Below are 25,165 nucleotides of genomic sequence, written 5' to 3'. Positions count from 1 at the left end.
TATTAATAATTTTGGGGTTGTTTTTGTAGTTCTTTTTAAAAATTTATTTATTTATTTTTGGCTGCATTAGGTGTTCATTGCTGTGCGTGGACGTTCTCTAGTTGCAGCTAGTGGGGACTACTCTTCGCTGCGGTGCACGGACTTCTCATTGTGGTGGCTTCTCTTGTTGCGGAGCGTGGGCTCTAGGCGCACAGGCTTCAGTAGTTGTGGCACGCGGGCTCAGTAATTGTGGCTTGCGGGCTCTAGGGTGCAGGCTCAGTAGTTGTGGCACACGGACTTAATTGCTCTGCAGCATGTGGGATCTTCCCGGACCAGGAGTCAAACACGTGTCCCCTGCATTGGCAGGTGGATTCTTAACCACTGTGCCTCCAGGGAAGTCCCTATAGTTATTTTTTGTTCCTTTCTTATTCATTTGCTCTCTTCCCTTGTGATTTGATGTCTTTCTTTAGTGTTATGTTTGGATTCCTTTCCCTTTTCTGTGTTTCTGTAATAGATTTTTGGTTTGTGGTTACCATGAGGTTATATATAGTAACCTGTATGTGTATGTGATTGTTTTTAGCTCTCCCTCCTCCCATATTTAATGCTTTTGACATTATCTTTTACATCTTTTTGTTTTGTGTATCCTGTAACTATCTATTGTGGATATAGATGATTTTACTACTTTTGTCTTTTAACCTTCCTACCAGCTTTATAAGTGGTTGATCTACTACCTTTACTGTATATTTGCCTTTACCAGTGAGGTTTTTTTTTCTTTCATAAATTTCATATTTCTAGTTCTGGTCTTTTCTTTTTTGCTTAGAGAAGTCCCTTTAACATTTCTTGTAAAGCCAGATTAGTGGTGCTGAACTCTTTGCTTTTTTTTTTTTTTTTTTTTTTTTGCGATACACGGGCCTCCCACTGTTGTGGCCTCTCCCGTTGCGGAGCACAGGCTCCGGACGCGCAGGCTCAGTGCCCATGGCTCACGGGCCTAGCCGCTCCGCGGCATGTGGGATCCCCCCGGACCGGGGCACGAACCCGTGTCCCCTGCATCGGCAGGCGGAGTCTCAACCACCGCGCCACCAGGGAAGCCCCAACTCTTTGCTTTTGCTTGTGTGTAAAACTCTGTATCTCTCTTTCAAATCTGAATGATAGCCTTACCACGTATTCTTGGTTGTAGGTTTTTCCCTTTCATCACTTTAAATATATCATGCCACTCCCTTCTGGCCTGCACAGTTTCTACTGAAAAGTCATCTAACAGTCTTATGGGAGCTCCCTTGTATGTAACTAGTTGCTTTTCCCTGATGCTTTTAAGATTCTCTCTTTATCTTTAATTTTTGCCATTTAATTACAGTGTGGCTTGGTGTGGACCTCTTCAGATTGATGTTATTTAGGACTCTGTGCTCCATAGACCTGGATGTCTGTTTCCTTTCCCAGGATAGGGAAATTTTCAGCTATAACACTTCAAATAAGTACTCTGCCCCCCTCTCTCTCTCTTCTCCATCTGAGACCTCTATAAGGCAATTGTTTCTATGCTTGTTGTTCTAGAGGTGTTTAAGACTGTCCTCATTTTTTAAAAAATTCTTTTTTCTGTTCAGTTTAGGTGATTTCTACTACTTTGTCTTCCAGTTCAATGATCCATTCCTCTGTATCATATAATTTACTGTTGATTCCTTCTAGTGTATTTTTTATTTCATTTATTGTACGCATCAGCTCTGTTTGGTTCTTCTGTATATTTTCTAGCTCTTTGTTAAACTTCTCACTATGGTCATTCATTCTTCTCCTAAGTTCATTGAGCATCTTTATGATCATTACCTTAAATCCTTTATTGGGTAGATTGTTTGTCTTCAGTTTGCATAGTTCTACTTCTGGAGTTTTATCTTGTTCCTTTGTTTGAAACATGTCCTTTGTTGCCGCATTTTGCCTAATTCTTTGTGTTTACAGTAGGTTCCCTACATACAAATGAGTTCCATTCTGAGAGTGTGTTCCTAAGTCCAATTTTTTCATAAGACCAGCAAAGTTAGCCTGGGTACCCAACTAACACAATCGGCTATATAGTACTATACTGTAAGAGGTTTATAATACTTTTCACACACATAATACATAAAAAACAAAAAAGAAAAATAAAGAACACATTTTTAATCTTATAGTACAGTACCTTGAAAAGTAAAGTAGTACAGTACAACAGCTGGCATACAGGGGCTGGCATTAAGTAAACAGGCGAGAAGAGTTACTGACTGGAGGAGGGAGAGGAGGTGGGAGGTGGTGGAGCTGAAGGATCGTCAGCAACAGGAGATGGAGGGCAAGCTGCAATTTCACTCACGCCTGACATTGATGGCACAGGTTCTGGTTTCTTGCTGGATTCAATTCTATCTACCCTCTTGAAAAAACGATCCAGTGATGTCTGGGTAGTAGCTCTTTTTTTTCTCATCATAGATGACATGGTGGCACTGGATTGCATTCTGAATGGCTGCTGCAACCTTTGTGTACTGGTCTACATTCTGGTCCTGTGCCTCAAAAACTCACAGTGCCTCCTCAAATAAAGAAAATCCCCTTGCCATTTCTTGCATTGTGAATCTCTTCAGTTCTTCAGTTACTTCTTCTTTCTCTTGTCTCTCTTTGTACTTTCTCTGGGCCACTGCTTTTGTGTCATCACCGCTGCTTTTATGCTTGCTTTTGGACATCCTGGGCTTGAAATAAAGATACTGTACAATAAAGTACACAAAAACACAGCCACTGTAGCGGATGCACGCACGTGACAACGTACGCCATGCATGTGAACTAACTCACGTGATTGGACATGCAAACGCATGTTTGCATCTTCGAAAGTTCTCAACTTGAAGTTTCGTATGTAGGGGACTTATTAAGTAGGTCATTTATATTTCCTGATCATGGAGAAGTGGGCTTGTGTAAAAGATGTCCTGGGACTGCCCTGGTGGTCCAGTGGTTAAGACTCTGTGCTCCCAATGCGCAGGGCCTGGGTTCGATCCCTGGTCAGGTAACTAAATCCCACATGCTGCAAGTAAAGATCCTGTACGCTGCAACAAATATCTGACACACGGCAATGAAGATTCCCACCTGTCTCAACTAAGACCTGATGCAGCCAAATAAATAAATTAATTAATAAATATTAAAGATAAAATAAAAGATATCCTGTGGGGCTCAGCAACATACTCCCCTTGTGTTACCATAGCTACATGGTCTAGGAGTGCCCGCTATGTGACTTCTGTTGTGGCAGGGCTAATTACTATGGGCATGCTGGTAGAGAGGGCTGGCCCCTGTCCCTGTTGGCTGCTAGGCCCTTCCTCATGAGGCGGCAATCAGCTGATTATGGGCAGAGCTGGGTCTTGGCATGTTTGGATGCATGGCTTGGGGTGTCCCAGGGTTTGTGCCAGCCTGTGTGGGGCCAGGTCCCAGCAAGGCTGTTTGTGGGCAGGGTGTCCTGGAGCAGCTGGGTGCAGAGCCTGGGTGTCTCAGGATTGGTGCCACCTGCTGGAAGGTGGGGGTGAATCCTGGGGGATCCTGGGTCTTGTGTCAGCCCACTGGTGGGCGGGGCCAGATCCTAAGGTGGCTGGCTGGGAGGCTATGGAGCCAAGGCTGGTGCCCGCCCACTAGTGGGGAAAGCTAGGTCTCCTGTTCAGTTGGCTGCTTGACCTTAGATGTCCTGGTACTGGTGCTGATAGACTGGTGGACAGGTAAGCCTCCTGCAATAATAAACTAGAGGGAGGACTCCAAAATGTTACCAGCACCAGTGTTCTCATGGTAGAACAAGCTCCCCAGAATGGCTGCTGCCCATGTCTTTATCTCCAGGAGGAGTCCAAGTTGCTTCCTGGCTCTCTGGAAGTCTTTCCAATATCAGCAAGTGGGTCTGACCTAAGCTCTTTTCACATTATTGCCTCTGCTAGGTCTTGGAGTGTGTGAAATTTTGCATACTCCCTTTAAGAGTAGAGTCTGTTTCCTACAGCTCTCCAGCTCTCCTGCGCAAAATCCCCACTGGCCTTCAAAGCATCATGTTCTGGGGGCTTGTCTTTGTGGTGCAGGACCTTTGGGCTAGGGAACTCGATGTGGATTCGGACCCTTCTCTCCTTGGGAAGAACATTTGCAACTGTGTTTATCCTCGTGTTTGTGGGTTGCCTGCTGGAGGTGTGGGTCTTGACTATAGGTCTCCACCCCTTCTACCTGTCTCATGGTTCCTTCTATATATTTTTAGTTGTAGAAAATCTCTTCTGTTAGTCTTTAGGTCCTTTCTCATCAATAATTGCTCTGTAAATAGTTGTAATTTTGGTATGTTTATTGAAGGAGGTGAACTCAGGGTCTTCTTCAAACTGCTGCCATGGTAACTTTTTATTTTTAAGCTATTTTTTCCAGTTATTGAGGTATAATTGACAAATAAAATTGTAGTTTATTTAAAGTGTACAATGTGAAGATTTGATACATGTTTATATAGTGGAAGGAATCCCATAGTCAAGTTCATTAACACATCTATCACTTAACATAGCTACCCTTTTTTAATCTTTTTTTTAATGTGAATCCTTAAGATCTACCCTTTTAACAACTTTCAGTTATGTAGTACAGTTTATCAACTATAGTTACCATGCTATACATTAGATCCTCAGCACTTGTTCATCTTATAGCTGAAAGTTTGTACCCTTTTACCAATGTGTTCCCATTTCCCCCGCTCCCCCAGCCCCTGGCACCACCATTCAACTTTCTGTGATTCTCACTTTTTCTTTTAAGATTCCACATATGTATGATTCAGGATTTCCTTTTTTTTAAGGCTGTATAATATTCCATTGTGTGTGTGTGTGTTTGTGTACATATATATACACACACACACATTAAAAAAATAAAGTGTACAATTCTTTGGCTTTTAGTTTATTCATCGGTTATACAACCATCATGACTATCTAATTCTCGAATATTTTCATCACCTCCAAAAGGTACCCCATACCCATTAGGAGTCACTTCCCACTCTTCCCTCCCCTTAGTCCCTTAAAATCCCTAATCTACTTTCTGTCTCTATGAATTTGCCTATTCTGGACATTTCACATACAATATACGGCCTTTGGTGTCTGCTGTCTTTCACTTAGTATAATGTTTGTAGGATTTATCCATGTTGTAACATATCTGAGACCTTCATTCGTTTTTATGGCTGAACAGTATTCTGTTGCATGCGTATACCACCATTTGTTTATCCATTCATCAGTTGGTGGAAATTTAGGTTCTTTTCATCTTTTGGCTATTGTGAATAGTGCTACTGTTAACATTCACTTGCAAGTATTTGTTTGAGTACCTGTTTTCAATTATTTTGTGAATAAATCTAGGAATAGAATTGCTGGGTCATTTGTAATTGTATGTTTAATTTTTTGAGGAACCACCAAATAATTTTTCATAATGGGTGCACCTTTTACATTCCTTCCAGCAATATATGATGATTCCAATTTCTTAAATCCTTGTCAACACTTGTTATTTTCCATTTTGTTGATTATAGTCATCCTATTGGGTGTGAATTGGTATCTTAATGTGGTTTTGATTTGCATTTCCCTGACACTAGTGATGTTGAGCATCTTTTCATGTGTGTCTTGGCCATTTGTATATCTTTTTTGGAGAAATGTCTATTCAAGTCCTTTGCCCATTTTTAAATTGGAATATTTGTCTTTTTGTTGTTGAGTTGTAAGTGTTCTTTATATATTCCAGACACTAGACCCTTATTAGGTAAATGACTTTCAAATATTTTCTCCTACTTTGTAGATTATATTTTCACTTTGATAGTGTCCATTGGTACACAGAAGTTTTAAATTTGCACAGAGTTCAATTTGTTTATTTTTTTCTTTTGTTGCTCGTGCTTTTGGTGTCAGTCATATCTAAAAATCTGTTGACAAATCCAAGGTCATGAAGATTTACCCTATGTGTTCTTCTAAGAGTTTTATGGTTTTACTTCTTATATTTAGGTTGTTGATCCATTTTTAGCTAATTTTTGTATATGATGTGCAGTATGGGTCCTGTCTCATTATTTGGCATGTGGATATTCATTTGTTCCAGCACCATTTGTTAAAAAGCCTTATCAAAAATCATTCAGCTCATAGCTGTATGAGTTTATTTCTGGACTGTCAATTTTATTGCATTGGTCTATATGTCTGTCCTTATGTCAGTACCACACGTTCTTGATTACTGTAGCTTTGTAATGTATTTTGAAATTAGGAAGTATGAGCCTTCCAACTTTGTTTTTTTCAAGATTATTTTGGTTATTCTGGGTCCCTTGTAGTTACATTTGAATTTGAAGATTGGCTTTTCCATTTCAGTTAATATGGTAGCATATCCATGTGTTTTCTGATGATTTGAAAAAGACCATTACATAAAATCTTATTTTTATAATTAAAAAAGTATAGAAAATGAATGGGGGTTAAGATCGCTAGTATTTTTTTTCTTTTTTTTTTGAAATTTTTTATGTTTTCCCAATAATAAACATATGTTTTCCCCAATAACAAAACATTTATTTTTGAAAAAGGAACAGTGCTTATCTTCCTATGATTATTTTTTAGACTTTTAATTTATTTTTATTCTAATAGGAATTACTAAAATTCTATGTACACCTACCAAATTTCCAAACATATGAGAAATTAACTTTAACCATTAGCATGGTATCATGAGAAAAGGCAGTATCTTTGACACTTTATTATATTTACACTTTGTCAAGTCTACTGACCTACTTAAGTTTTGTGTAAATATATCCCAAATTCACAGCATCTGTACAGAAATAAATTTTCAACAATCATATATATCCACTTTTTTGTTGACTATAAGCTTTTTCATCTTTTCCAGAGGTGTGGTTAAAATCTTTTTTTATTTCCTATGTTCCCTGGCCTCACAGAGCTCAGAGAAAGTCTGTGGGCAGTTTCTCAGAGCTCTTACAACTTGAGTACAAGACAGTCAGTCTTCTTTCACTACTTTCCCTAGGTCCCTGAATCTAGACCCTAATCAGCTTCTTGGAAAGTCACTGAAGGTTTATAAGTAGATAATTTTAGGGATATATATATATATATATATATATATAAAATTTTTTTTTTTTTTTCCTGCGGTACGCGAGCCTCTCACTGTTGTGGCCTCTCCCGTTGTGGAGCACAGGCTCCGGACGCGCAGGCTCAGCGGCCGTGGCTCACAGGCCCAGCTGCCTCGCAGCATGTGGGATCTTCCTGGACCGAGGCGCGAACCCGTGTCCCCTGCATCGGCAGGTGGACTCTCAACCACTGCACCACCAGGGAAGCCCAATATATATATTTTTAATTCTCTCTATATGGAAGTAAGTGGCCCACACTTTATGGAGTTAAGCTTGAGTACCAGTTGAGTTGTTCAAGTGGCTAGTATATGTATTATGGAAATAGTGTTATGGAAAAGAGATGGATAGTATAGGGTCACACATTTATAATACTGATTAGGTTTTTGTTAGCCTTGGAAAGAACAGAGTGTGGGAGAAGAAATACTTTTGTTTCAGAGAGAAGTTGAGAGATTTAAGTTGTTGATGGTTCCTTGTCATCTCAACAGCAAGGTCTTTTGAGATGGAAGTAGCTGAGTTCAATTGGACACCTCCAAAAAGGAAATTGTTTGCAAAAGTCTGTTATCAGAGGTGAAAAAGATTACTATTGAACAGTAAGGATAAGGTGAAGAGTAGGGTACAAGAGTATGATATTAATTCATTTCCATTAGTCAAAATCTGGTTTAAAAAACTAACAGTTTTTCTTCTGTTCCTCAGTTCTGTCAGATTTGTTTCTTGAATTTGAAGGCTAGTTTAATAGAAGCATTTTAACATATATGACATTAAATATGTCAGTACTATGTCTCTTTGTAATAAACCCAGGTACTGACTTAAGAAAGATTTCTTCATCAATAAGCCAAAGCTGAATCTTTGAAAGATACCAGCAAATCATGATAGGATTGTGAAATCATATAGTGTAAGACCAAAGAATTTTCTATCAAGTAATAACTTTTGTTCAAGGACAGATAGAGCTAACTACTATAGTAAGAGTTTGCTCTTATCCTTGTCTACACCTGGAGTTTCCAAGACACTTACAAATTCTTACGCTTTATATGAAAATCCAGATTTCAATTTAGTTAGGTTATTCTGCCTTTCAGTTTACTTATGTCCAAATTTGCTGGAGAGTTTAACAAGTTCCTCTCAGTTATTCATGAGTTTGATTTGTTACTTTTTGAATTAATTAGCCATTGGCTCTCCTTATAACTCTCAGTGATATCTTTGGGCCACCTTTCACCTATTTGAATATCTGCCAAAGGGAAAAGAAAATGTCCTAGTCTGCTTGGGCTGACATAACAAACAAGCAGGAAACACAGACTGTGTGGCTTAAGTAACAGAAATTTATTTTCTCACAGTTTTGGAAGCTGGGAAGTGCAGTATCTAGGTTCAGGCCAATTCGTTTTCTGGCGAGGCCTCTCTTTCTGGCTTGCAGCTGGCTATGTCCATGCTGTGTCTTCACATGGTGGACAGAGAGAGAGAGAAAGTACTCTGGTGTCACTTCTTATAAGGGCAATAATCCTATTGTATCAGGGCCCCACCATTATGACCTCATTTGACATTAATTACCTCCATGTAAGCCTTATCTCCAAATATTGTCACATTGAGTGTTAAGGCTTCAACATTACAAATTTTGGGGGACATGATTCAGTTCGTAGGGAGAAGAGAAGGGAAATGAAATGAAAATCAATTTTGTTACATTTTAGCTTTGAACACATACCTATATTATTTTAACTGGATTATCATTTTCACAGAATATAAACAAACAACTAAATAATTAAATTTCAGAAGTTAACAGCTTTCCAAGAGAAATTTTAACACTGTATTTATTAAATTTCAGACTGAATTAATACTTGAATTTTCTTAGCATAAGGGAGCTCATTGTTAGAATGATATATAGCTCCATGTGGAAGATGTTGACTGAAAAGATAAAACATAACTCTCAATTTTTAGGCTGTATGTTATTCAAGGACCTCACTGAGGACTGTAGCCCTGGAAACAGCCTCTCAGATAGCTCTGAGGAACTGTCCCAGAGAGGTAAAGAATGAGCCAGGATATATAGGGGTTTTTGCTGAAAAAACGAACTAACAAAAAACAAGTAGTTGAACATCAAAAGATTACTGCTAGGCACAAGAAACAGACATCTCAAGTTAATGTTTTTAGTGCTTTTCTATGTATGGGAAGATGCTAGAGTCTGGGCTCATTGAAATTATTCCTTTGAAATGCTTCTTAACTGTCTAGGGCCAGTATCCTGTTTTTCTCCATCCTAATTTCCCCTCAGGGTGCACCATTGGGGCATCTACAGTGGCTGATGGCTTGATGGTGGACAACATTGTTTACCAGAATGGCAGGCAACATTCTTTGTTTACAGAGATAAAACTTTTTTTTTTTGGCCGCTCTGCACAGCATGTGGGATCCTAGTTCCCCGCCCAGGGATCGAACCTGCACCCCCTGCATTAGAAGCCTGGAGTCTTAACCACTGGACCGCCAAGGAAGTCCCCACAGAGATAAAACTTTAAGATATTCTTAGGGGGCATTTTTGCATGTTGTCTTCTTTTCCCATTAGAGCCCTTAACATATTAAACAGTTATTTTAAATTCCATGCCTAATAATTCTTACATCTGTGTTGTATCTGAGTCTGGTTCTGATGATTGCTTTGTCTCTTTACAATGTGTTTTATCTTGCCTTTGGCATGCCTTGCAATTTTTTGTTGAACACTAGGCATATTGTATCAGGTAATAGAAACTAAGGTTAATATGCCTTTAGTGAGTAGATTTATTTACTCTGACTGGGTTTTGGGTTATGTTTAATGTTAGCTATGTTAGCTGTACATAACACGTACCAGAGGCTTCAAATTCCTCTAGTGTTTTTTTGGTTTTGGGGTTGTTGTTTTTTTTTCCCCTTCTCTTTTGAATTTGGGATTTTTGGCTTCTCTGTCTACCCATCCTCAGAGAGAGCCTTTGTCATAAGCTCTTTCTTCTGTAATCCACTGTCATTATCCTGGAACCCTGTTGGTGTGGTAATAAGTTGTAAGGGAATGGAAACAATCTATAATCTTGCCATTAACTCTCAGTCTTTTCATGGGCCTGTATTTTGGGCCTGTGATCTTCACAAGTGTTCCTCCAATGATACAGCTTTTCTCCCTTGGCTCTTATTCCCTTCTCCAGCTGCAGTGTTCCCCGTGTATTTTCCTGAAGCCCTGACAGTTAACTGTGTTTTTTTTCTCCCTTTAGGTGGGACAGGAAGACTGGGGAGGACTGGAGTGGGAGGAATTTCCCCACTTCCCCCAGCGGGAAGGGAATTCCTTTAGCTCTGACAAGGTCCTTTCTCCTGGAGAGTAGATCTTTGTTATGGAGAATACTCTGGGTATTTCTGTATTTCACAATGATTATTTTTCCCCCCTTTCTGCCAGAGTTCTTATTCATGGTAACCTAGTGGGGTTTCTGATGGTAAAGCTCACAAAAATATGGGGTCACCCTCCAAGATTGTGGTGCCCAAGAGTTTCTCACTGTCATGCTGGGTCACACTCAGACTCCAGCATTTTGTCAAAATTAACCTTTTAAGTGTTCCTACCAGTTTGCAGCTCTGGTTGCTTCTGCAGTAGGCAAGCAGATCTTTTTGTCTTTCTGGATACACTTATCTCTGTGTTTCAGGGTAGCAGTTTGCCCTGTGACTCACTTCTCTGATGGGTCCAAGAAAACTTGGTTTTCAGTGTGTCTATCTTTTTTTGTTATAAGGATAGGAATGACAACTTCTTAACATGTCAGAGCTGAAACTGGAGCTCCCTTGTTGACCTTTTAGCTATTTACATGTATATGTGTATGTATGTGTATGTGTATATATATAAGCTAATATAAATAAACATAATTCTTACAATATGTATTTTTTAGGTTGTGAAAGTTTTTAACTGTTGCCATATGCACCTTTAACTTATCACAATCTGTAATCTACTTTAGGTTAACACTGACTCAGTTCCAGTAAAATATAGCAACTTTGCTTTATACAATTCCATTTTTCTCTCCTTATTTTTGGGCTATTATTGCCATTCATGAAACATGAATAGGTATATGTACATGGATATTATAAACTAAACAATATGTGTTGGGACTTTCCTGGTAGTGCAGTGGTTAAGAATCCACTTGCTAATGCAGGGGACACGGGTTCGATCCGCAGTCCAGGAAGATCCCACATGCCACGGAGCAACTAAGCTCGTGCACCACAACTACTGAGCCTGCACTGTAGAGCCCATGAGCCACAACTACTGAGGCTGCGTGCTGCAACTACCAAAGCCCATGTGCCTAGAGCCCATGCGCCACAACAAGAGAAGCCACCGCAGTGAGAAGCCCGCACACTGCAACAAAGCGCAGCCCCCCAGCTTGCTGCAACTGGAGAAAGCCCGTGTGCAGCAACGAAGACCCAACACGGCTAAAAATAAATAAATAAATAAATTTATTTTTTTAAAAAAGTATTACTTTTTTTAAAATCTCAAGTTTTTAAAGAAAGAGAAGAAAAGTAATAAAATAGTCTTTTTAAATTTATTTTTTAATTGGATAAAACATAACATAAAATTTACCATTTTAACCATTTAGAAGTGTATAGTTCAGTGGTATTAAGTACATTCACATTACTGTGCAACCATCACCACCATCCATTTCCAGAACTTTTTCATCTTCTCAGACTGAAATTCTGTATCTGTTAAACAATAACGTCCCATTCCACATTTCCCAAAGCCCCTAGCAACCAGCATTTTACTGTTTCTGTGAATTTGACTCCTCTAGGTATCTCATGTAAGTGGAATCATACCGTATTTGTCCATTTGTGCCTGGCTTATTTCACTTAGCATAATGTCTTCAAGGTTCATCTACTTTTTAGTATGTGTCAGAATTTTCTTCCTTTTTAAGGCTGAATAATGTTCTATTATTATGTATATACCACATTTTGTTTATCCATTTGTATTGTCTTTTTTTTTAAGATTTTTTGATGTGGACCATTTTTTTTTAAGTCTTTATTGAATTTGTTACAATATTGCTTCTGTTTTATGTTTTGGTTTTTTGGCTCCAAGGCATGTGAAATCTTAGCTCTCTGACCAGGGATCGAATCTGCACACCCTGCATTGGAAGGCGAAGTCTTAACCACTGGACCGCCAAGGAAGTCCCTGTGTTGTCTTTTATACTTAACTATATATTTACCATTTCCCATATTCTTCATTCCCACTTACAGATCAGAGTTAGTGTTTAGTGCCATTTCCTTTCTGCCTGAAGATTTTCTTTGGTATATCTTGTTGGACAGGTCTGTGGGCAATAGTTTGTCTCAGTTTTCGTTTATCTTGGAATGTGCTTATTTCACCTTCATTTATGAAGAATGGTTTTGCTGGATCTAGAACTGGTAGTTTTAGTTTCTTTCTGTCAGTGCTTTGAACATGTCATTTCACTGCCTCTGTCCTGTGTTGTTTCTAATGATGAATCCGCCTTTAATTGTATTATTGTTCCACTGTTCATGATGAGTCCCTTTTTTCTTGCTGCTTTCAAGATTTCCCTGTTTTTGTTTGGCTTTTGTATTTACTTAGCAGTTTGACTAAGTTGTATCTAGGTGTATCTCTTTGTATTTATTTTACTTTGGTTTGAAATTCTCTGAGGTATGTAATGTTTTCATCAAATTTGAGAAGTCTTTAGTAATTATTTCTTGATACATTTTTGGTTGAAAACTAGACATTTTAGTTAGTAGATTATAGTAATTCTGAGTTCTGTTTTAATTAATTGTTTATTTTTTAGTAACTTGGCTGGACTTTAACTGTGGGATCAGTCTAGACTCCCTTGTGGTATACAACTGCTGATGTCTCTGCTGAGTTTTTTAATTCTTGTTTTTTGGACTGGCTTCCTTGAGGGTCTTCCCAGTGTCTGTGTAACTCACTTGTTAGCTAATGATTTGGGCAGAGGTAGTAAATACCTTCAGCCTGAAAGGCTTCCACCACATTGCTGATTGGTCTATGTGTGGGTTTGGAAGTACATTCACAGTTAGAGCAAGTTCTCAAGTGTCCCTTGGCTTTGTTTTATGCCAGGCTTCCTTAGGTCTCTCCCAGAAATGCATAGCTTGCTGTTTAACCAGGGGTGTATGGTGAGCTTATTACAGACCTTCTATGGCTCTCTAATTTACATGATCTTTCTCTTAATTTTCCGACTACTCAGGCACTTACCCTGACTAGTACCTCAACCTCAGACCTCAACTGTAAATTTTCCCTCTTCATTCCCACCAAGTTTACCACTTTTCTCCACCAAAGCCACAGATTTTCACTGCCCCACCCTGAAATGAGTCCACCGTTTTTGCTAACAAAGCTGCTGGGTTCTTTTTCCTAGTTTCATGTTGGTAAAAATGTCAGTCTTGTCATCCTGGCTGGAGGTGGGTGGTTGGGAGTAACCTTAGGCAGGTCAGAGCCTCCCACTGTTCTTACCTATAACTTTAGCAGTTCTTCTAGAATAAACACTTATCAATTTGCAGGCTGCCTTTGGTTAATTCCCACTGCCCTGAATTGGTTGTTTTTGATAAATTTGTCTAGTTTTATACTTGATCTTTATGGATGAGAATTGCCAACCTCTTCACAGCTCCATAAAACCTGCACGTTTTCTGCTGTGGATGAATTTCACAGTTACTTATCAAGCTCCCTAAGAGTTCTTTTGGTATTTTGATTAGATTTACATTGACTTATAAATTAATTTGAAGAAAATCAAAATATTGAGATTTAAAATATTGAGATTTTCTTCCAGGAATGTGGCATTTATCTCCATTTATTCAGACTTACATTTTATATCCCTCAGCAAAATTATTTAGCTTACATATAGGGCTGGCTCATATTTTGTGAAGCTTACTTGTAGCATTTTAAAAGCTTTTCTGGCAGTTACTAATGAAATGACTTTTTCCATTGTATCTTCTAATTGTTTATTGCCAGATGGTAGGAAAGTTAGTTTTAAGAGTTTCTATAAGTTGATCTTGTATGTGATTGCCTTGCTGAACTCTCCTTTTTATTCTAATAGCTTGTCAGTTTATTATTTGTGTTCTTTTAGGTAGTCTACCATATTATTTGCAAATAATTATGGTTCTATCTCTGCATAATCTATATTTATATTTCTTATTTAAAGTTTTTTCATTTTAAAAATTTATTTATTTAAAAAATTCCGTTGTGTAGGTTATGCCCGCTAGGAAAATAGTAAAGCAGTAGGCATATTGACCTTAGGGACCTTACTAGAAATATTTTTAATGCTTCACCATGAAGCATAATATTGTGTAGGTCCTTTTTTTTTTTTTTTTTTTTTTTTGGGGTATTTAAAGTTTTTTCATTTTAAAAATTTATTTATTTAAAAAATTCCGTTGTGTAGGTTATGCCCGCTAGGAAAATAGTAAAGCAGTAGGCATATTGACCTTAGGGACCTTACTAGAAATATTTTTAATGCTTCACCATGAAGCATAATATTGTGTAGGTCCTTTTTTTTTTTTTTTTTTTTTTGCGGTACACGGGCCTCTCACTGCTGTGGCCTCTCCCGTTGCGGAGCACAGGCTCCGGACGCACAGGCTCAGCGGCCATGGCTCACAGGCCCAGCCGCTCCACAGCATGTGGGATCTTCCCGGACCGGGGCACAAACCTGTGTCCCCTGCATCGGCAGGCGGATTCTCAACCACTGCGCCACCAGGGAAGCCCTGTGTAGGTCCTTTTATTGATCTAAAATTTTTTTTCTTAGAATCAAGGGTATTTTGACATGTAGTGAGATCATATTATTTTTCTCTATTGATTTCCTAATATAGATAAGAAATACATCATTGATCAAGATGTATTATAATTTTAATATTTTCCTTGATTCATTTTTCTAGTATTTTATTTATTATTTTTACACGTAATAAATGAGATTGGCTTCAAAAGAACAATGCCTGATAAACCAGAGATTCATTCCAAATTAAAATAATTATAGATTTCCCTTTCTTCAGGAATTTCGTTTAGGAGCTGCTCATTATTCTCCTGTTACTTATATTTGCTGTCTGTATTAAACTAATATCCCATACTATATGGCATCCTTTTTTGAGCAGTACAAAGCACTTAAAATCCAGTTCCTTCAGTGTGGTGATTGTTTTTCTAGCTTTCTGAGTTACTACACATACCTCCTTTAAGTGGTATATTCCCCTTATTATGTTTTTTTAAAAAGAAGACCTTCAAGGATTGTTTAACATTTGTCTGTCTCTGTTTCTCTTTGCTTTTTGTAGTCTGCCTTTATCATAATCATAAGGTATTACCTTCTTCATGTTTTTCTGTTCATTCTAGTTCCTTCTGTCACCTGCTCTTTGAAGCCTTTTTTAATCCTTCCTCTTCCTCATTAATCCCTGAGGACTATTTTTGTGTTTCTAATATAGCCTATTATAAATTGCATATACATATATCTTTATATGCACACATGCGTGTGTGCGTGCACACACACGTATTTCCCTTAACTACATCTTGGCATAATAGAAGAACTTGCTTGTTACTTTTGGTTATAAGAACAGTCTTGTTTTTGGTAAGTAAGACTCAGTCTTATGCATTTTTAAAAACTTTTCAAAATTCACTCTGCTTAACAGGGATCATGAGGGCTGAAGGTGTTCTGACTCTTCACATACTTTTTCCTCCTTCCATGTGTTGGGGAACAGAGGAAGGAGGGAAAAAAAGCAAACATATTACTAAACTGGGGGAAGTTGTCATCTTCTTCTTTTAGGTTGTGGCTGCCTCTAGCTAACACTGACTGTTCATCATGGCCTGTTATCAGGCATTTAAATGCTGGTTCATTGCCACGTGCAGATTATTTCTGGCCCAACTTGTTGGCAGCTCACTGCGGCTCTCTGAATTTAGGACATATAGTAATTAGCATCTTTTGTGCTTAGTTTAGGCCTTAGGTGCAGTTCTGGGATTATAATAAACTCCTGTTAGTAATCTGTGAAATTTATTTTAAAATAAATGTTTCAGGCTTCCCTGGTGGCGCAGTGGTTGAGAATCTGCCTGCCGATGCAGTGGACACGGGTTCGTGCCCCGGTCCGGGAACATTCCACATGCCGCGGAGCGGCTGGGCCTGTGAGCCATGGCCGCTGAGCCTGCGCGTCCGGAGCCTGTGCTCCGCAACGGGAGAGGCCACAGCAGTGAGAGGCCCACGTACTGCAAAAATAAATAAATAAATAAATGTTTCATGGTATAATAGGAAAATAAACAGTCTCCAGAAGAGGGTATTAACTCATGCAAATATTATAGAGTACCTCTTCAGTGCACGGTTTTCATACCTATAATGTTAATTCTATATCCTAAAATAATTCAGCCTCTAGGAAACTTTTTCCCAGCATGTCATTCTAGAGCTGTGTCAGATGTCCTATTTAAAAATAAATTAATTTAAATTTACATTAATGAAACATAAATAAAATTACCAATTCAGTTCCTCAGTCACACTAGCCCCATTTTAAGTGCTTCATTAGCCATGTGTGACTAGTGGCTAATGTATTGGATAGTACAGAACATTACTACCATTAAAAAAAAGTTCGGTTAGACACTGCTTCTCTAGAGGATAGAGGTGAGAAATTGTTACCATAGGAAGGTTAGGTACATGGAGTCAACCATGTTTACTAACCAGTTACTCTGTTTCACAGGGATTTTTTTTTCTTGCCCATATGAGGGAAGTTTGTGAAAGGGAGAAAAATTGGCACATGACTGAGCAATGTATTGCTTTCAGATTCATCTGATATTTAGCTTTTCATGTGGAAATGTCAAATAACTGCTATTGCAAACATAGTTGACAGCAGGATTCAAAGTTCAAACATTTCCACCCACCAGAGACGAGCTCCCTAGTACCTCCTTCCTATTCCCTTCTTATTATTCCCTCATTCCTCAGGTGAAGGTCGGCACAACTTCAGTCCTAAGACAAGGTAAGACTGGCATTGGTAGAAAGGCGAATGTTTGCATATGTGTATTTGTGTGTGTGTAAAGATTTTTGGAACAAGTGACTTAACTTTCAGAGTAATAAATTCTTCCTTTTTTAAAAAAAAATTAACCAAGCCCTTAGATATCATCTAATTGAATGCCTGTCCACATTTTACATGCAAGTAAACTGAGGCTAGAGAAGTGACTGCTCAAGAACATATCAATAGTTAATGGTAAATCTGGAACTAAGACCTTTGTTCAGTGACACCATATCATTGAGCATTCTTCTAAATCATTTACCGTTCCCATTTTAATTCTTTATTCACTGCTAACTATTGCTGCAGATTTAATGACAAGTGTTTAAAGGTAAAAATAACTAATTATTATAATGAATTTCTTATTTTTAAAATATTGCTTTTTGTATGTTTTAAAGGATTTGGTAATTTTAATTTTTTCAGATTGAAGAAGAAGAGAGGAAAAGAATAGAAGATATGAAAGAAAATGAACGGATAAAAGCAACTAAAGAATTGGAAACCTGGAAAGAACATCAAAGAAAAGCTGAAGAACATAAAATAATTCAGAGAGAAGAAAAATTATATCAACAAGAAAAGCAAATTGAAGAAGAGAGAAAAAAATTAAAACATAAAGGTCTTACTAGGAATTCAGTATCTAGAAATCTTGCCACAAAAGGTACAATGATTACTTAATATTTTCTGGGAAAGTGAGTCCTGTTAGTGAAGTATATATGTCAGAGTGTGTGTGTGTGTGTGTGTGTGTGTGTGTATGTGAATGAATCTATCCACAGTATTAGGTCATTATTTTGGTATATGAATTACTACAATACAAAGACTAAGGTGAAAGACTTATTTCTTCTTCTAGGAAGTAGTGAAGTTTTAATAATAAAATGAGCAAAGATTCAATATTGTTTTTACTCATGTGCTTCCTTTAGAAATTTATGCAGGTGTTGTTAAATATGTGTTTAACTCAGGTGCAGTAAGACTTGGAGTGAATTAGCAGTACCAGGAACATTCATTTATTTCTTTAGAGTTAAGAAAATAGGAATTTCATTAAAAGACCTTTTCCTCACATAACTCAGGAAAATGAGTACTGTTAAGGAAACATCTTTGTAAGCAGACAAGAACTCTTCTGGCCTTTGATTCTGGTGTATTAAAAAATAGGTGAGAGGACAATTTTCTTTATTGAAAGCTAAGAGTTTGTTTTTATCTGATTTTAGAATATTAAACTTTGTTTTGGGTTTATTTATGTTTAGTAAATGGAACGTTTTGTAGTTAAATCACTTACATAATAGTGACAATTAACATTTCTTGGGTGATTACTGTATGCCAGGTAATTTTATTGATTGTATCACTCAATCCTCACAACAGCACTTTGGGGTAAGTGCTGTTATTCTTATTTTAAAGGAAATAGGTATTTTGAAAGGATAAACAACTACCCAGTAAGCAAACCTGTAGGATTTGAACCCAGATCTGTTTCTGAAACCTATGTTCTTTTCAAAGGCTACATGTCTTTACTACTTTAACAGTGAGGTTTAGCATGTTAAAAAGTCATTTAGAGTACATATTAAGCAGTAGCTTTATTAAATTTATATATTTTTTGTGGTTTAATATTGACATGCAAGTCAACTACTACACTATCTCCTTCTTTAATGCCATTTCAACAAAATATTGATACAACTGGAGTATTTGAAAGCATTTCCTTCCTAATTTCAATTACTTCTAAACAAATAGGATGTTTTAAAACACTGGTGGAACCCAAACAAACTTTTGTATATAAGAGATATCCTGAAGATGTTTAAAAAAAATTCATCCAAGGATACAAGGGAAATTAAACATGGTGGAGGAAAAAAATGTATAAATCAGCTTTTTTTGGATTTTTTACTCTAGAAGTCCTTTTTTTCCTTATTTCAGTAGTATCATGGATGACTGGTAGCATCCTTTAGTAGGCTTTGGTTGCTTTCTTCCATCTCGTCCATGCATTTAACAGATATTCATTTACTCAGTGTCTCCTCTGTACTAGCAGTTATGAAATATACAAATACGACTTAACGTGTGGCCAGTGCCTAAGGAACATAAAATGTTGTAGATACAAATAACTTCAGTTAACTGGGATTTGTGAGTAACTGCTTTAAAAAATTGACAAATGTCTCATTGGCCAGTAAAGTTAAACCTCTTAAAGAGGAAAACTTGGCTGCTCCTAAAAAGTCTGATGCTACTGTTTTAATGCCACTTTTAACTAAAAATGCTCATTTGATAACGTTTTTAACTATAGAAAGAATATTGTATTATTTGCCCCAGAAACGTTCTTGAGACAAGCTACTTTTATAGTATACTGAATACAAATGGTGTGGTGGGTGCTGTAGATTGCCTACTCAATATATACTCACCTTTTCCTTTTTTACCAATAGAATCATGATTTGGGGGTGGGAGACAGAAGAAATGTGTCCAGCTAAAAAACTTACCTCTTGGAAGTTTGACTATTGATTGGATATCTGAAGAAATTAAGGAATAATTACATTTTTTTCCTTAGATGTGATAATTTATAAAGTCCTCATCTTGTAGAGATGCCTACTGAAATATTTATAGGTAAATATGATGTCTGAGATTTGCTTCAAAATAATATGGTATGTGAAAGTGGATAGAGGTAAAGATGAAATTGTGTTGGCCATGAGTTGATAATTGAAGTCACGTCATGAATGCGTGATGGTGATTATTCTATCCTGTCTGCTTTTGTACATATTTGAAATTTTTTATTATAAAATGAAAAAATAAGGATCAAAGCACAGTGACTCATTTTTACAAACAAAGTAATTTTAAATTAGTTTTTAAAAAAAAGGGAAAACAAAATTTACTTCCCCAGACTCTTTTGTAACTGTATGTAGCCAAGTGGCACAGTTCCGGCTCTTGAAATGCAAGAAGAAATCTACTAAGGATTTATAGAAAAGTATTACTTTTCTGAGATAAATGTCCCCAGTTCCTTTCTGCTTGCTCCCCCTTTCCTTTTTCTACCTAAGATGAAGATCTTTGCCAAGAAGTGCATTAACACTTCTTGAGATCATGAAGAGGCATGCAATACATTAAGAATGATAGAACAGGGAAGAAGAAAGAGCCTGGGACATTAATGACATTGGAAAGCTGATAAATCATGCTGGACTATCTTTCTTCAAGCTTGTTAAGTGAGAAAAATAAACCCATGTTTGGTTAAACCACTGTAGTCGTGTTTTTTTTTCACACAGCCTAGAGAATTTTTGACTTCTGGAAATGGGTAATGGAAGAGAAGGTTGATTTAGCATTTGAAAATCGTTCAGTATAATTATACTAACAGAACAAAGGACAAACGTGATTATTTCAATATTGCAAAGAGGCATTTGACAAAATCCAACACCCATTTATAATAAAAAATTGGACTAGAAAGAAACTTTCTCAATCTGATAAGAGCCTTCTACACAAAAATCTGTAGCAAACATCATATTTACTGATGAATTAATGTGTACTTTGTCCCTTAGGTTGAAGAGCAAGGCAAGCATGTCTGTTTTCACTACCTCATTCAACATTATACTAGAGGTCCTAACTGCTGCATTAAGATAAGAAGAAGAAATAAAAGCCATGAAGATTAGACAGGAAGAAGTAAAACTGTCTATTTGTAGATGACATGATTGTCTATGTAGAAATTCCTAAGGAATCTACAGATAACTGCTAGACCTAATAAGTGAATTTAGCAATGTCTCAAGATATAAGATTGCAAAAATCACTTATGATTTTATTTACCAACAGCAAACAATTGGAAAATTAAACTTTAATCAATTTATAATAACACTAAGACACCAAATGTTTAGGAATAAATTTAATAAAAGAAATGTAAGATCTCATCACTGAAAACTATAAAAAATTACTGAGAGATATTTTTAAAGGCCTAAACAAATGTAGAGATATAGCATGTTCATGAATAGGAAAACTCAATATTGTTAAGATGTCACTTCTCCTTAAATTGATGTATAGATTTAATGCAATTCCAACAGAAATACCAGTAAGCTTTTTGTAGAAATCGACAAGCTGATTCTAAAATTTATATTAGAATGCAAATGACCTAGACTAGTTAAAGAAATTTTAAAAAATAAGAACAAAGATGTTGGACTTATACTACCTTTATACTACCTGATTTGAGGACTTAACATCAAGCTACAGTAATCAAGATAGGGTTGAACTGGTGAAAGGATGAACAGAAAGGTCAAAAGAATGGAGTACAGTGAGTAGAAATAGATCCTTACCTGTATGGTCTGATGCTTTTCATCAAAAGCAGGACAGTTCAATGGGGAAAGGAAAGTCTGGAACAATTGGGTATCTATGGAAACAAATGAACATTGATTCTTGCCTCACCGTATACATAATATATACGCAGAAGACAAACTACCCAATAAACAGACAAAAGATTTGAATGGACTTTTCACAAAAGAAGACATATGAATGGTCAATATGCACATGAAATGATGTTCAACATCCTTAGTTAGTAAGGAAATGCAAATTAAAACCACAGTGAAATATAGTACCCATCCACTAAGATAGCTAATATTAAATATTAGAGAGTCCATCAGTACAAAGTGTTATAGAGGATGTGCTGCAGTTGGACCTTGTACAATGATGGTCAAAATATAAAATGGTACAACCACTTTGGAAGAGTGTCATCTGTCATATAACCTGCCATATAACTCAATCATTTTAGTCCTAGGTATTTACACAAGAGAAATGTGTCCACCTAAAAACTTGTGTTCAAATGTTTACAGCAGCTTTGTTTACAATAGTGAACAACTGGAAACAATGTCCATCAACAGGTGAATGGATAAACAAATTATGAAATACATTCATAAAATGGTATATTACTCTTCAATAAAAAGGAGACAACGGGGACTTCCCTCATGGCCCAGTGGTTAAGAATCTGCCTGCCAATGCAGGGGACATGGGTTCGATCCCTGGCCCGGGAAGATCCCACATGCTACAGAGCAACTCAGCCCGTGCACCACAGCTACTGAGCCTGCGCACCTAGAGCCTGTGCTCTGCAACAAGAGAAGCCACTGCAATGAGAAGCCCGTGCACCACAACGAAGAGTAGCCCCCGCTTGCCACAGCTACTGAAAACCCGTGCGCAGCAACGAAGACCCAATGTAGTCAAAAATAAACAAATTAATTTTTTTTAAAAGACAACTACTGATACACATGACATGAATGAATCACAAAATTATTCTGAAAAAAGCAAGACACCAGTCCATAGTGCATGAAATTCTAGAAAATACTAACTAATTTATAATGACTGAGAGCACATCAGTGGTTGCCTGGGGCCAGGAGTGAAGGGAAAGGATGAACTTCACAGGGTTATAGGGGACTCTTAGAGGTGATAGAAATTTTCTGTGTTGATTGTGATTTCAGGAGCATGTACATCTGTCAGAACTCATTTAATATACTTTAAAATGAGTATAGTTATTGTACATGAAATATTTCTCAATAAAATTGAAAAAATAATATTTATTGATTTTAAGCAGGAAAGCATCAAAGTGTGCACGATTTCCTCAAGTTCTTACTATTCCACAGAGTTATGCTTAGGGCCAGGCATAGTGAGGCCATTCCCACAAAAGGCTCCATTTGAGGGTCCCTGCTCTTGTACTGTTGTCTATATTTATAAGGTACGAGGAAAGGGGAATCAATGAGCCTTAATTAGTTATATGACTATGGGGGCTTTCTTGTCTTGTTAGAAACAACTTTGTTCAAAAGGGGAAGCCGGGACTTCCCTGATGGTCCAGTGGTTAAGACTTTACCTTCCAATGCAGGGCGTGCAGGTTCGATCCTTGGTTGGGGAGCTAAGATCCCACATGCCTCGAGGCCAAAAAATCAAAACATAAAACAGAAGCAATGTTGTAATAAACTCAATAAAGACTTTAAAAATGTTCCACATAGGGCTTCCCTGGTGGCGCAGTGGTTGAGAGTCCGCCTGCCGATGCAGGGGACGCGGGTTCGTGCCCCGGTCCGGGAGGATCCCACGTGCTGTGGAGCGGCTGGGCCCGTGGGCCATGGCCGCTGAGCCTGTGTGTCTGGAGCCTGTGCTCCGCAGCGGGAGAGGCCACAGTAGTGAGAGGCCTGCGTACTGCAAAAACAAACAAACAAACAAAAAATGTTCCACGTTAAAAAAAAAAATCCAAAAGGGGAAGCCTCTTGAGGTCAGTTACCGGTATCTGTTGAACTAGTTTTGATTTGCTGAGCTATCTATTTGTTAAGCTACTAAAAGCATTGTAGTGGGAGAGATGAGGCTTCAGGGCAGGTGGATTTGTCCCTTTTCAACTTGGTAGAACTAGGTACATCTAAAGGTAGGGGCAAATATAGGTCTGGAAAAAATAGGTTTGGTTGAAAGTGCATAGGACTTTGATTACCAGATCTCCTCCTGTACTACATCAGATAACTGGAGGTTTACTTTCTGCACAATTGAGGACTGAGTGAGATTCTGCTCTGAAAATACAGAGATTGAGTGAAAGTCTGCATTGTAAAAATCTAAATACTGATTCAAGAGATCCCCTCCAGCTCTATTCTCTTCCCCATATGCATGCAGGAGCCCAGTGCACCTGTTATGCAGATTGGAGAATTCATCTACAGGGAAGCTAACTAGTATAGGATGAAAAAACCCTGGCATTTATAATGGCCCCACTAGTTCACCATGCTGAAGCTCACTAGTCAACAATCTTTAGATTCATGTACACAAAACTTCCAGTCAGAATATTTATACATCATCTTTAATATGAACAGACAGCCAAGAACCAAACAGAAAAATGCAACTTGGAACAACCAAGTAATGCAGGGAATAGAAGAAAACTTAAAAAGAAGTATAATTAGGTGGGGCTAATGGCAGACTCTGGGAGGGCTCATGCCAAGGAGTACTTCCCAGAACTTCTGCTGCCAGTGTCCTTGTCCCCACAGTGAGCCACAGCCACCCCCCGCCTCTGCAGGAGACCCTCCAACACTAGCAGGATGGACACCAACCTCCAAACTTCATTCATATGTTGAACTTGAAGACAGTTCACACACCAAGAGAATCTGACAAAACGTCCTCACATGAAGGACTCCTGGTGAAATCACTTTGTAGAAACAGTCACAGTGCATCAAGAAACAAACCTTTACTATTCACAGAAAGATAGACAAGATGAAAAGGCAGAGGGCTATGTACCAGATGAAGGAACAAGGTAAAACCTCAGAAAAACAACTAAATGAAGTGGAGATAGGCAACCTTCCAGAAAAAGAATTCAGAATAATGATAGTGAAGATGATCCAGGACCTTGGAAAAAGAATGGAGGCAAAGATCGAGAAGAGGCAAGAAATGTTTAGCAAAGACCTAGAGAACTAAAGAACAAACAGAGATGAAGAATACAATAACTGAAATGAAAAATACACTAGAAGGAATCAATAGCAGAATAACTGAGGCAGAAGAACGGATAAGTGACCTGGAAGACAGAATGGTGGAATTCACTGCTGTGGAACAGAATAAAGAAAAAATAATGAAAAGGAATGAAGACAGCCTAAGAGACCTCTGGGACAACATAAAACGCAACAACATTCGCATTATAGGGGTCCCAGAAGGAGAAGAGAGAGAGAAAGGACCCGAGAAAATATTTGCAGAGATTATAGTGGAAAACATCCCTAACATGGAAAAGGAAATAGCCACCCAAGTCCAGGAAGCACAGCGAGTCCTATACAGGGCAAACCTAAGGAGAAACACGCCGAGACACATAGTAATCAAATTGGCAAAAATTAAAGACAAAGAAAAATTGTGATGAAAGGGAAGAACCTACAACCAAGATTACTCCACCTGGCAAGGATCTCATTCAGATTCAATGGAGAAATCAAAAGCTTTACAGACAAGCAAAAGCTAAGAGAATTCAGCACCACCAAACCAGCACTACAACAAATGCTAAAGGAACTTCTCTACCTGGGAAACACAAGAGAAGAAAAGGACCTACAAAAACAAACCCAAAACAATTAAGAAAATGGTCATAAGAACATACATATTGATAATTACCTTAAACGTGACTGGATTAAATGCTCCAACCAAAAGAACAAGAGACAAGGAAGGACACTACATAATGATCAACAGATCAATCCAAGAAGATATAATGATTATAAATATATATGCACAACATAGGAGCACCTCAATACATAAGGCAACTGCTAACAGCTATAAAAGAGGAAATCA

At 37.7% G+C, this 25,165-nt stretch overlaps 1 protein-coding gene across 3 annotated transcripts in view; it reads left to right on the top strand.

Annotated features, from left to right (window-relative positions):
* Positions 1 to 25,165, top strand: part of DNAAF4 (dynein axonemal assembly factor 4) — a 91,815-nt gene that overhangs the window by 25,080 nt on the left and 41,570 nt on the right. For all 3 annotated transcript variants that reach the window (XM_055087962.1, XM_024128946.2, XM_024128947.1), the window contains exon 4: positions 17,381 to 17,612. In XM_055087962.1, coding sequence (XP_054943937.1) covers positions 17,381 to 17,612 — 232 coding nt within the window. The remainder of the gene's footprint in view (positions 1 to 17,380; positions 17,613 to 25,165) is intronic.

The sequence above is a fragment of the Physeter macrocephalus genome, chromosome 11 (genome assembly GCF_002837175.3).
Source record: "Physeter macrocephalus isolate SW-GA chromosome 11, ASM283717v5, whole genome shotgun sequence".
NCBI lineage: Eukaryota > Metazoa > Chordata > Mammalia > Artiodactyla > Physeteridae > Physeter > Physeter macrocephalus.
The sequence above is the reverse complement of the archived record's forward strand: the minus strand, read 5'-3'. Positions and strand labels throughout refer to the sequence as shown.